The 13,700-nt window shown below is 31.5% G+C and overlaps 1 protein-coding gene across 3 annotated transcripts in view; it reads left to right on the top strand.

The window, feature by feature from the left end:
• pb (homeobox proposcipedia) overlaps positions 1 to 13,700 on the top strand; it is a 234,447-nt gene that overhangs the window by 204,273 nt on the left and 16,474 nt on the right. The window contains exons 3-4 of one of the 3 annotated variants that reach the window (XM_075292141.1): positions 8,519 to 8,661; positions 8,872 to 8,986. In XM_075292141.1, coding sequence (XP_075148256.1) covers positions 8,519 to 8,661; positions 8,872 to 8,986 — 258 coding nt within the window. Of the gene's footprint in view, positions 1 to 8,503; positions 8,662 to 8,871; positions 8,987 to 13,700 lie in introns of all 3 variants that reach the window. The other 2 variants (XM_075292142.1, XM_075292140.1) reach the window with 2 other exon arrangements.

Here is a 13,700-nt window from a genome sequence, read left to right as displayed (position 1 = left end):
AGAGCCGTCCAGCATTTAAATACGAATAAATCTTTTATTTCTCGTACCATTGCTCATTATCGTCATATTGGCAGTGTTCCATCGTGTCCAAAAAGTGGCCAAAAAAAGTAACAACGCCAGAAATTATCTGAAGATGAAGGCCTAAATTGATCGAAATCCAGTGGTAGAAAACTTGCTCGTGAACTGAATATATCGTAAGAAAACATTCCGATCTTGCATACAAGTGGTCATGGGTTCAATCCAAGTTTCGACCAAACACCAAAGAGTTTTTCAGCGGTGGATTATGCCCTCTCAAAGGTGCTGATGGCAAAGCTTCTCTAAGTGGTTTAACCTAACCGCAATGTGGAACGCTGTTTGGACTCTGCTATAAAAAGGAGATCCATTCACTAATAGAAAAAATTACGTTCCATAATTGTGACCGGAAGGTGACAAAATGAAACGGAATGTTCACCATTTCGTTCGCGGGCGTTCACGATTTCATGAAAGGCATTCGTTTTTCTTTGGCCATGAAAAGTCTTAAAATAATTCTTATGGCAACTCCGCCGGTGGTGCAATGTGCTAAAGCGACTGTTAACGCGCATGGTGCAGACACCACAGATTCAAGTTAAGGTAGCGGATTTTTTTTTTAATTTGTTTATAAATTCGTAACCATTACGTTTTCAGATAATGAATGCTGGTTGTTATTTTGACAAAGCATGGTGTCATATAATACACAGAAAAAAATATCACCAAAATATTTCTAATTTAAAAGTTAATTGAAGTTGAAAACTTTTTTCAATTAAAACGTTAATTAATACTATTAACCTTTTAGTCAAACTAGAAACATTAAGTCAATTAAGTCAATGATTGACATTATTAAATTTTTCAATTAAAAAATTAATTGATACAATTAACTTTTTAATCAAACTAGGAAGAGTTAAAGAATTATGGATATTTTTTTATTTCTCAAATAAAAATTTTTTCGAAGCTATGAATTTTTGAATCAAACTAAAAATGATTTAAAATAGTTAAAGAAAGTGATTGAAATATAGTATAGCAATTAAAAATAGTTTCGTTTTGTAATTAAAAAAAATATTAAATTTTGCAATCAACATCAATTAAAAATTTAATTGAATCAATTAAAAAATAAATTGAAATGTGTTAATAAAATCAATTAATTTTTAATCTAGATTTTTTTTTTTTGATGCTCAATCAAAACTCTGATTGATACTATCATTTTCGCGATTGAAGACATTTCAATTAAAAAATTAATTGGATCAATTAATTTTGTGATTGAATCTGAAAAAAATTTTTTTTGAGACCACATGTGTGTTGATTCACTTTCAGGAACGGATCGTTTATGATTTTTTGTATGAGTGTTATCATTGAGCTAATGATATTCTATGCTTTCCGTGATAAGAGAGAAATTCACCACTGTGGTACCACAATAGACTGGATAGTCTAAGTGAGTCTGAAATATCGGACGGCCAACATACGTAACCTAACCAAACACAAATTGAAAAATGAGCTTGGACTAAAGCTATTGAAGTTCCAAAAAATACAAGAGCTCACCAATGCACAATGAAAGTAAGACTGAAAAAAACAGTTGTTTCGCTTATACGAGAGTACTCAGTTACCGGATTTGTTTTTCTCTCCAAATTGAGCAGTTTTGAAGACACAAAATGGATGGATTTACTTGTTCGATTGGGGAACAGAACTCAAACGTGGCCGATGGTCGCTCCCCGCTATGATTCATCGACCGTGGGAGCAAAATAAATGCCGAATATTATCGGGAAAATGCCCTAAAGGCAGTAATGAAGCCCTGGGCAGACCAACGTTTCAGCCACAGACCATTGACTTTTCAACAGGACTCAGCAACATCGCACATCACGGAGGTTTCTCGCTTCATTTCTACCGCATAATGATCACCAAAATCTTGGCATCTAAATGGGATGCACTTTTGCGCCTGGGGTATTATGGAGACTAAAATTGGCACTAAAAAATGCCAAAGTCTCGCAGAGATAACATGTGATGACTTTATCGGACATAATTCGTGCCAAACATACACTGCAAAAAGTTAGTTTACATTTTGTCTTTAATGACTTTGTTATTGATTCCGAGCCAAAGAAGTGGTGAATTGAAGTAAGGATATTTAAAGACTATTTCATTAAGTTTTGAATAATTTTTTCAGAATTATTAAAACCACGTTAATTTAAGTCGAATCACTTAACAATATGGTAAGGTCAAAATGACTTCATTAAAAAGTTTATTGGCTTTTGGACATGGAAATAGCTTTGTAGCATAGAACTGCGTCTTCTATGCTAATCAAAATTCGCATTCATATTTTGTTATTTTTTAATTTTGGAGATTTTCTGGTGATTCTGTGTTCCTTTTATATACAGCCCTCGTATTGCCTATTTTACATGGGTCGATAGTAGTATCCTTGATTACATTTATGTCATCTCAAATGCACTTTGTACTCCCATTGACAGCCCACATCTGTGTTGGTTGTATTTTCCGACTGTTTCCTTATGTATTCCGTTTTACCAAAAAAAAAAAAGAGTCAAGAACTGAACAATAGTAAACCCTTTGGTATGCAAACGCCATTGATGGTAACAACTCCTTTGTCCTTAATATTTCGAAATAGCAACTACAACACATAAGGCAGTGCAAGATATAAAACTGCATTTCTGTAGATAAAAATTGAAAGCAAAATGCATTTCAGTTCAAGTTTTCAATAGAGCTTCCTTTATGCGGCACCAAGTGAGCAAAGGTTTCACATCCGTAGTCATTTTCTGTGTTTTGCAAAGTGTTGCAGTTCATCTTGTTCTTCGTTTCCTAAAAGGAAATCAGAAAATCATATATATCACCTATAGTTTTCATATGTGGACATAGGTATTGATGGTGATAGCCAACATTTTTATACATCAAACAAACTCTGTATAACCCAGCAAAAGTTGAGTAAAAACTGCTTACCAAGAGCATTTGTGCCATAGCCGCAGCAATACCGTATGCTTGAGTATTATGACTTACCACCACCGGATGATTTCGTTTACCATCCCAGCAAAACCTGGGTAAGCAACATAGTTGAGGTGTATCGTCTACAACCGTGCATCGAGCCAAAAAACGAGCCGGACTATCGACTTACAAGAAGGTAGTGACTCCAAATCGCGATGATAAACAAAATACGACGGCCAAAGCGCGATCCCGGAGGCTGTACACGACGATGCTGACGAAGTTTGACTGCGTGGTAATGGACGACGAAACCTACGTCAAAGCCGACTACAAGCAGCTTCCGGGACAGGAGTTTTATACGGCAAAAGGAAGGGGAAAGGTAGCAGATATTTTCAAGCACATAAAACTGTCAAAGTTCGCAAAGAAATATCTGGTTTGGCAAGCCATCTGTACCGGCGACTTGAAAAGCAGCATTTTGTTTTGGCCGGATTTGGCATCTTGCCATTACGGTAAAAAGGCCATGGAGTGGTAGGCCGCCAACAACGTGCAGGTGGTTCCCAAGGACAAGAACCCTCCCAACACGCCAGAGCTCCGCCCAATTGAGAAATACTGGGCTATTGTCAAGCGGAACCTAAAGAAGACCAAAAAACTGCTAAGGACGAGCAGCAGTTCAAGGCAAACTGGCTTTCTGCGGCGAAGAAGGTGGCTGTGCAAAATCTGATGGCAGGTGTCAAGCGTGAGGCCCGGCAATTCGGATTTGGAAAAGCGAAAGCCTAACTGAATATTTTTCCTGAATTTTATACTAATTGGACTTGAAAAAGAAATTTAATTTGATTTTTTAAATAAACGATTTCACCGATTTAAACGCGTTTTCCCTTGACCACATTTTGACCGTATCACCCTTTACTAAGAGCATTTGTCTCATACCCATAGCGGTACTCACTTTTTGGGCTGGTGGCATCATTGGACCTTACGACTTAAAAGATGATTCGAATCGTAATGTAACTGTGAATGGTGAGAGCTACTATGAGATGATATGCAACTTTTTTTGCCCAAAGTGCAAGAGCTTGACTTGGATGACCTGTGGTTTCAACACGACGGGGGCTGTATTTTATATTTCGTGATTAGAAAACAAAAACAAATATTAATCATCAAAAATCACTTTATTGTTTGTCATTCTGTGCCAAGTATGGACTATACGGCGTATGATCCATTAAATAAAATTTTGACAAAATTTTCTATAGAAATAAAATTTGGACAAAATTTTCTATAGAAATAAAATTTTGACAAAATTTCCTATAGAAATAAAATGTTGACAAAATTTCCTATAGAAATAAAATTTTGACAAAATTTCCTATAGAAATAAAATTTTGACAAAATTTCCTATAGAAATAAAATTTTGACAAAATTTTCTATAGAAATTTTCTACAGAAATAAAATTTTGGCAAAAATTTTCTATATAAAATAAAATTTTCTATAGAAATAAAATTTTGACAAAATTTTCTATAGAAATAAAGTTTTGGCAAATTTTTCTATAGAAATAAAATTATGACAAAATTTTCTATAGAAATAAAATTTTGACAAAATTTTCTACAGAAATAAAATTTTGACAAAATTTTCTATAGAAAAAAAATTTGACAAAAACTTTCTATAGAAATAAAATTTTGGCAAGAATTTTCTATATAAAATAAAATTTTCTATAGAAATAAAATTTTGACAACATTTTTTATAGAAATAAAGTTTTGACAAAATTATCTATAGAAATAAAATTTAGATAAAATTTTCAATAGAATTAAAATTTAGATAAAATGTTCTATAGAAATAATATTGGAGAAAATAAAATGAAATAAAATGTTAACATGTTGTTGTTGTTGTTTCTGTAGAAATAAAATTTTTACAAAATTTTCTATAGAAAAAATTTTGACAAAAACTTTCTATAGAAATAAAATTTTGGCAAGAATTTTCTATATAAAATAAAATTTTCTATAGAAATAAAATTTAGATAAAATCTTCTATAGAAATAAAATGTTGACAAAATTTTCTATAGAAATAAAATTTTGACAAAATTTTCTATAGAAATAAAGTTTTGACAAAATTTCTATAGAAATAAAATGTTGACAAAATTTTCATTAGAAATAAAACTTTCTCAATAATTTTATATGGAAATGAAATTTTTACAATATTTTCTATAAAAATGTAATTTTGGCAATACTTTCTAAAAAAATAAAATTTTGACAAAATTTTCTATAGAAATTTTCTATTTTTTCTATATTTTCTATAGAAATAAAATTATGACAAAATTTTTTATAGAAATAAAATGTTGACAAAATTTTCTATATAAAATAAAATTTTTACAAATTGTCAATAGAAATAAAATTTTGACAAAATTTTCTATAGAAATAAAATTTTGACAAAATTTTCTATAGAAATAAAATTTTGACAAAATTTTTTATAGAAATAAAATTTTGACAAAATTTTCTATAGAAATAACATTTTTAAAAAAATTTTCTATAGAATTAAAATGTTGACAAAATGTTCTATAGAAATAAAATGTTGACAAAATTTTCTATAGAAATAAAATTTTGATAAAAATGTCAATAGAAAAAAAAAAGTTTTACAAAATTTCCTATGGAAATTACAATTTGAAACATAATATTGTAGTTATTGAAAGGGTGAACATTTTATTTCACGTTCGGGACCGATCAATTGGCCGACTATATCGTGTAATTTAATTGCTTTAGATTACACTAGTTTACAAAATAAAAATTTGTTCATGTACATTTGATGAAATGCGACTTTTCTTATGTATTTTGATCTGCTGAATTCGAAACAAAAATTGATAACACTCTCGGACATTTCTAACTCGAGATATAATTTGTTTAGTGAAAAAACTAAACTAAAAACTAAAAACTAAAAATAACTGTTCCATAAAAAAATTTAAAATTTTTTTTCCGAACTCAACAGAGCTTAAAATACATAAGAAAAGTCACGTCTCATCAAATGTACATTTTCAGTGTTAACAAATGTTATTTTTCGTGAGGCTTGTTGACGCACATGTCAATTCAGAGAAGACTGCATTGGAAGACAATATTGGAGCATTTATTCGTGAGAAATATTGCAAGGAGTGTGTCCAAAATTGGATTAAGCGGATGGACCATTTGAGGCGCAGTCGCGGAAATAATCTTCAAACATTAAGTTAGACGATTCAGAAAAAGATTTCTGAATTTGCTGTTTTTTTTTATGATAGAAAAATCATTTATAATTTATTATTTTAAATTAAATTATTGGAGATAATTTTAACTATTTCATATGAATAAGTTCGCTGTCATAATCTCAAGAACTTTCTTTTGGAAAATATACCCTTTCCAAGATTTTTTGTCATGATTGAAAGTAAACATAAATTGAATATTCATTAAAACAACTTCAGATATTAATTTTAATTTTTTTCGTGAAACAGTAGCACCGCTGGCAAAATTCCCCTTGGCATCAGAGTAAGATGAATTTCATGCCGCCGTTACTAAATAAACATGGATGGTTTACACTTTTAAATGGAACTTGATTGATTGATTTGAATTTTCTTCTCTTTGGGGAGTATTGTTGTTGTTTTAAGTTTAGTTTTCGTTTTGTTAATTACTTAACGTCTTTTTCGATGAACATCTTAATTATAAAATGCCGCCCCATCAACAAAGCACATAGCCGAACGTAAGAATGATGGAAAAGTTTTCTTCTCCGTTAGGGAAAAATTAAATGAGGAAACATGTGATATTCACTATGTTTTACACATAGCTTTCGATATTTGGTGATGGTAGTAGATGGGGTTTACCATTGATAAACTCGAAATTTTGTGATTGAGCGATATTGTTTATTTCATTGGAATGAGTTGGGCTTTGCTCAAATATACTTTTTTTCTATTGGTAAAGCTACTTTTGTAGTTTAGTCAACGCATGGCTTTAAGCTGAAATCAAAACAACAATAATGAAATAAAATTTTGATAAAATTTTCTATAGAAATAAAATTTTGATAACATTTTCTATAGAAAAAAATTTTGACAACATTTTCTATAGAAAAAAAATTGACAAAATTTTCTATAGAAATAAAATTTTGACAAAATTCTCTACTGAAATACAATTTTGGCAAAATTTTCTATAGAAATAAAATTTTCACAAAATTTTCAATAGAAATAAAATTTTGCAAACATTTTCTATAGAAATAATATTTTGGCAACATTTTTTGTAGAAATAAAATTTTGGCAACATTTTTTATAGAAATAAAATTTTGGCAAAATTTTCAATAGAAATTAAAATTTTACAAAATTTTCTATAGAAATAAAATTTTGAAAAAAATTTATATAGAATAAACATTTTGGCAAGATTTCCCATAGAAATAAAATTTTCGCAAAATTTTCTATTGCCATAAAATTTTCACAAAATTTTTTTTCTATAGAATAAACATTTTAGCAAAATTTTCCATAGAAATAAAATTTTGGCAACATTTTCTATAGAAATAAAATTTTTACACAATTTTCTATTGTTTTCCAAATTTTTCTATACAAATGAAATTTTGACAAAATTTTCTATAGAAATAAAATGTTGACAAAGTTTTCTATAGAAATAAAATTTTGACAAAATTTTCTATAGAAATAAAATTTTGACAAAATTTTCTATAGAAATAAAATTTTGACAAAATTTTCTATAGAAATAAAATTTTGACAAAATTTTCTATAGAAATAAAATTTTGGCAAAATTTTCTATAGAAATAAAATTTTGGCAAAATTTTCTATAGAAATAAAATTTTGACAAAATTTTCTATAGAAATAAAATTTTGACAAAATTTTCTATAGAAATAAAATTTTGACAAAATTTTCTATAGAAATAAAATTTTGACAAAATTTTCTATAGAAATAAAATTTTGACAAAATTTTCTCGAGACGTTGTTGACATGAATTTTCTGTTAAATAACTAATCATTTCGTACAACTTATGAAAATGTTTATGTATAGATGTTTATGATCCTTTTTTCAACCTACGCTAATGATTTTCATTTTCATCATCCTATTGATTAATTTTGGTCAATGAAAAAGAATTTCGTCGGCTCAGTTAATTAAATTTAATATCCAATTATTGTAGTTTAGAATTAATTTTAAATTCGTGAAATATTAAATCAAATATAAAATGAATGCAGTATATCTTTGCAAACACCATAAAACCAACGGCCAAGTCCTTTTCTCATATCCTTTTGTTCCTTACTCAAATTAGCCACTATTCTTTACTGTTAGCCACATACCACATCTAGCAATTACAGTGGTCTAAAACCTTAGAGCAACATTGTAAAAATAATTGCTTCCAAACGCCTGTGCATGTGTGCGGCTACCAATGTTGCATGTGGCGAAGTAATCAATAGAGAATGGCGCCATGTTCAAACCAAAAAGAAGAAAGAGAATATAATTCAATTCATTATCATTCGGTTAAGGATACAAAAAATAGGAAAAAAGGCAATTTATTTGGTCCACTGGTGTTTTATTCAAAATCCCATTTATTCGCATATCAAGAAAATGCAATTTTCAATTGCAGCTGAATTCGTTCCAGAGAATGGCCTGCCACGACGTCTTCGAACCGCTTATACCAATACCCAATTGCTGGAATTGGAAAAGGAATTCCACTTCAATAAATATCTATGTCGTCCAAGAAGAATTGAGATAGCAGCCAGTTTAGATTTGACCGAAAGGCAGGTGAGTATCTGAAATTGTAATGAAACAAAAGATAAAAAAATGCAAAAAGTCATTTATTTGGATGGCTCAAAAAGTATGCAAATATTTTACACCACCAATTGTTATCTTAAAGTGTTTGCTCCTTTTTGTAATTAAAAACTAATATATTTTTTTATTTTCTATTTTTTTATTTATGCTCTTCTGCGATTTGCTGACGATTTCTTCATTTAGGTCAAAGTTTGGTTTCAAAATCGCCGCATGAAACATAAACGCCAAACTCTATCGAAAACGGATGATGAGGACAACAAAGATAGCTTAAAAGGTGATGATGATCACTCCGACAGTAGTAAGTGTTGTAAATTTTATTTTCTTATCAATTTTATTATTTTGGGGATTGACTAGTATTGAGGATTTTTCCTCAATGAATGAAGACAAAATTTTTATTATTTTGATGTTGGACCAGTGTTGCCAGTAGTGGGAATTTTTTCCCGTGAATGAGGACAACATTTTTATTTACTTACGGTCTGATGGGAGTTTCCATTATTGGGTATTTGTCCCCAAAATAGGAATTTTGTCCCGGGAATGAGGAGGAAATGTTTATTATTGTGGGATTTGAGCAGTGTAATGTATTGGGAATTTTTTCCGTAAATACGGGGATTTTCCCCGTGAATGAGGACAATATTTTTATTATTTTGGTGTTGGCCCAGTGTTGTCAGTATTTGAAAATGTTCTTCAAATTGGATATTTTTTCCAGTGAATTAGGACGAAATTTTTATTTATTTACGGTTTGGTCGGAGTTTCCACTATTGGGGATTTGTTCCCAAAATAGGGATTTTATCCCGTGAACGAAGAGAAAATGTTTATTATTATGGGATTTGACCAGTGTATTGTACACAGAAAAAATTTAATGACCGTACACATAAGTTTTTTAAGTGAAACAACTTTTATTTTCTTCTAATTTTTATACCCTGCGCCACACTTTGGAACAGGGTATTATAAGTTAGTGCATATGTTTGTAACACCCAAAAGGAGACGAGATAGAAACATGGTGTCTTTGGCAATAATGCTCAGGGTGGGTCCCTGAGTCGATATGAACTTGTCCGTCTGGCCGTCTGTCCGTCCGTCCGTCCGTCTGTCTGTGAACACATTTTTGTGATCAAAGTCTAGGTCGCAATTTAAGTCCAATCGCCTTCAAATTTGGCACATGTTCCTAATTTGGGTCAGAATAGAATCCTATTGATTTTGGAAGAAATCGGTTCAGATTTAGATATAGCTCCCATATATATCTTTCGCCCGATATGCACTAATATGGACCCAGCAGCCAGAGTTTTATACCGATTTGCTTGAAATTTCGTACAAACATAACACTTAGTCTTATAGTCATGTGTGCCAAATTTGATTGAAATCGGTTCAGATTTAGATATAGCTCCCATATATATGTTTTTCTGATTCCGACAAAAATGGTCAAAATGCCAACATTTTCCTTGTAAAATCGCCACTGCTTAGTCGAAAGGTTGTAAAAATGACACTAATTTTCCTAAACATCTAATACATATATATCGAGCGATAAATCATAAATAAACTTTTGCGAAGTTTCCTTAAAATTGCTTCAGATTTAAATGTTTCCCATATTTTTTTACTAACATTGTGTTCCACCCTAGTACATTAGCCGACTTAAATTTTGAGTCTATAGATTTTGTAGAAGTCTATCAAATTCTGTCCAGATCGAGTGATATTTAAATGTATGTATTTGGGACAAACCTTTATATATAGCCCCCAACACATTTGACGGATGTGATATGGTATCGAAAACTTAGATCTACAAAGTGGTGCAGGGTATAATATAGTCGGTCCCGCCCGACTTTAGACTTTCCTTACTTGTTTCTTTTGGGGGAGGGGAGCTATTGACCAATATTGCCTGTATTAGGGATATGTCCCCGTGTATGAGATTTTTCCCCAAATTGGAGATATTTTCCCGTGAATGAGGACGAAATTTTTATTTATTTCTGGTTTGATCGGTTTTGACAGTCTTGTGGACTTGTCCCCAAAATGCGGATTTTGTACCGTGTATGAAGACGAAATTTTTATTTATTTTTTGGGGGATTTGACTGCATTGGGACTTATTCCCGTGAATGAGAACGAAATTTTTATGATTTTAGTGTTTGACCAGTGTTGCCAGTATTGGAAATTTTTCTCCAAATTGGGGATTTTTTTCGTAATTGAGGACGACATTTTTCCTTTGCCAATAGTTAGAATTTGTCCCCAAATTAGTGTTTTTGTAGCGGGAATGAGAACGAAATCTGTATTTTTTGTGGTTTGACTAGTGTTGTCAGCGTTGGGGATTTTTCCCCAAATTTGTGATTTTCATTCCTTTAGCAGCTATGCTGCAAATGGCAGTCCAATGAATCAAAACGCATATATTTAACTGTGGAGAACTTATAACGACCGATCCAAGGTTAGGTTAGGTTAGGTTATGTGGCAGCCCGATGTATCAGGCTCACTTAGACTATTCAGTCCATTGTGATACCACAGTGGTGAACTTCTCTCTTATCACTGAGTGCTGCCCGATTCCATGTTAAGCTCAATGACAAGGGACTTCCTTTTTATAGCCGAGTCCGAACGGCGTTCCACATTCCAGTGAAACCACTTAGAGAAGCTTTGAAAACCTCAGAAATGTCACCTGCATTACTGAGGTGGGATAATCCACCGCTGAAAAACTTTTTGGTGTTCGGTCGAAGCAGGAATCGAACCCACGACCTTGTGTATGCAAGGCGGGCATGCTAACCATTGCACCACGGTGGCTCCCGATCCAAGATATTTGTATCGTTCGAGATCCGGAAGTGGTGCAAAATTGGCACAGATGCATTTTACCCAGAATTTTTCAAAGGCTTCCCAAATTAACTTCCATGGAAATAAAAACTCCCAACAACAGGTTCAAAACGCAGTAGGTGTGAAATTTTTAATTTAATTTAATTTTACTTTTTCGTTACTTTCCTTCCTACGTCATTTACTTGTCGCTTAAAACGACTTCATAGGAATAGGAAGTGGAAGCAAATTGGATCAAGAATCCCAGGATGTGCTTTGAAAGTTATAACTTATCAGCCAACCTGTTATTTGTTGTACAATTTCAAATTTTGGTTTGGCTTGATGTAATTTTAACTTTTGGAAATTATAAGCAATTTTGCCGCTTCTACAACAGCTTCTATAATGAAGTAGGCTCATGGAGACCCAGCAAATTTAGTTAAATAAATGCTTACCAAGAGCTTTATGCCATACCCCCAGAAAAACCATTAGCTTAAGAATAATGACGTACCAAAATTTTCAGTAAAATATTTCCAATTAAAATTTTAATTGTATTTTGAAAATTATTCTATTACAAATATAATTGATTAAAAAAAATTAATTAAAACAAAACTCAATCACATTTTTTAATTTATTTTTTAATTAATTATTTTTTTAAATTGACTTTGGTGATTGATACTATCATTTTTGTGGTTAAATACACAGACACAATTAATTTCGTGATTGAATCTAAAAATATTTTTTCTGTGTAACAGTGTTGCCAGTATTAAGGATTTTTCCCTCGAATTGGAGATGTCGTGATTGGGGTCGAAATTTTTGAGTTGGGCATTTGGCGGGGACTTTCCGTAAATTGAGGGATTTAAAAAAGAAATTTTACTCCTTTTTATCCACAATACGCTACAAATGGAGAATTTTGACTAGAAACGGAGCCTAAGTGCTAATTTATAATTTCACTTAGCTAGGCTATGAAAGTTTTCTACAAATGGTGAAATCATTTCGTGCCTAAATGTTGCCCACTCATCAGTGTTCCTCAATGATTTCGGCAATATATCCCATGGCTAAAGATGTGATGAAGATTGATCTACCATCCAATTTTATTACTAAAGTATTCCGAAGTAAATTTTCGTTCATAAATACATGGTGATCTAACTCCCACTTTCATTTCATAGCCCCCATATAAACCGACCCTCAGATTTGCCTTGCGGAGCCTCTTAGAGAAGCAAATTTCATCCGATCCGGTTGAAATTTGGTACGTGCACGCAAAAAAATAACTCGTTCCTCCCAAACGAAATTTTAGACAAACAAAGTTCGTTTCTCATTTGCTTTTCGCTGTAAGGAAGTGTTTTTGGAAGAAAAGTATATACTTTTTATGATAAACGTTTATTCTTTTCCAGGATGTAAAAACAATTTCATAAAGACAAACTCAAAAAAAAAAAAAAAAAAAAAAAACATTTTCTTGCTAATTGCATTTTCCCCCACATCTTTCTCACATCCACGAGGTTTTTTAGTTCTTAACACATTTTCCTGTAATACCAACAATGTAGGAGAAATTATACGATTTTATAAATTTTTAAAATTTTTTTACCTTTCGCCTGGACGGAGAATCGAACCGCGGACCATGCACTTTGTAAGCCAACACACTAACCACTGAGCTACGTACCTGTTATGGTCATCAATAGATAAATATCCATATAAGTTATATATATATAGCATAGCTTGCGGCGCCCACGAACCGAATAAACAAAGTTTATTTAACAGAAACAAACATTTAGTTTGGCACCGTGGAGCAGTGGTTGCTACGTCCGACTTGCATGCCAAGGGTCGTGGGTTCGATCCCTGCTTCGACCAAAGTTTTTTTGTTTTTTTTTACATATATTCCAGATATGTTCGGAAGATTCCGAAAAAATTTTCAACATTACATTGTAGTATATTAAATTTTGAACTGTAAAATTTGTCTTATTAAAGACCTAAAGTCAGAAAAGAACAGTGTTTGATATAAACGGAATGGACTGTGTTGTTGTTTCAAAAATAACTTTTTTTATTGAAAAAATAAAAATTTTGTAACAAACGAATTTTTTTGGTGATAAAAGTTTAAAATTTTCGAAACAATTCAAAAAACTCCAACAAAAGAAAAACGTCTTCGGTACACGTTTTCCAAACGTTTTTTTTCTTTGCGTGTGGTGTTAGTATATGGTCTCTAACAACCACGCAAAAATTGATCCATATTGGTTTATAATTATATACTCGTATATAGTCTC

Source organism: Haematobia irritans, chromosome 1 (assembly GCF_050003625.1).
Source record: "Haematobia irritans isolate KBUSLIRL chromosome 1, ASM5000362v1, whole genome shotgun sequence".
NCBI classification, from domain to species: Eukaryota; Metazoa; Arthropoda; class Insecta; order Diptera; family Muscidae; genus Haematobia; species Haematobia irritans.
Note: the sequence above shows the minus strand (reverse complement) of the source record. Positions and strands in the feature narration are given on the sequence as shown.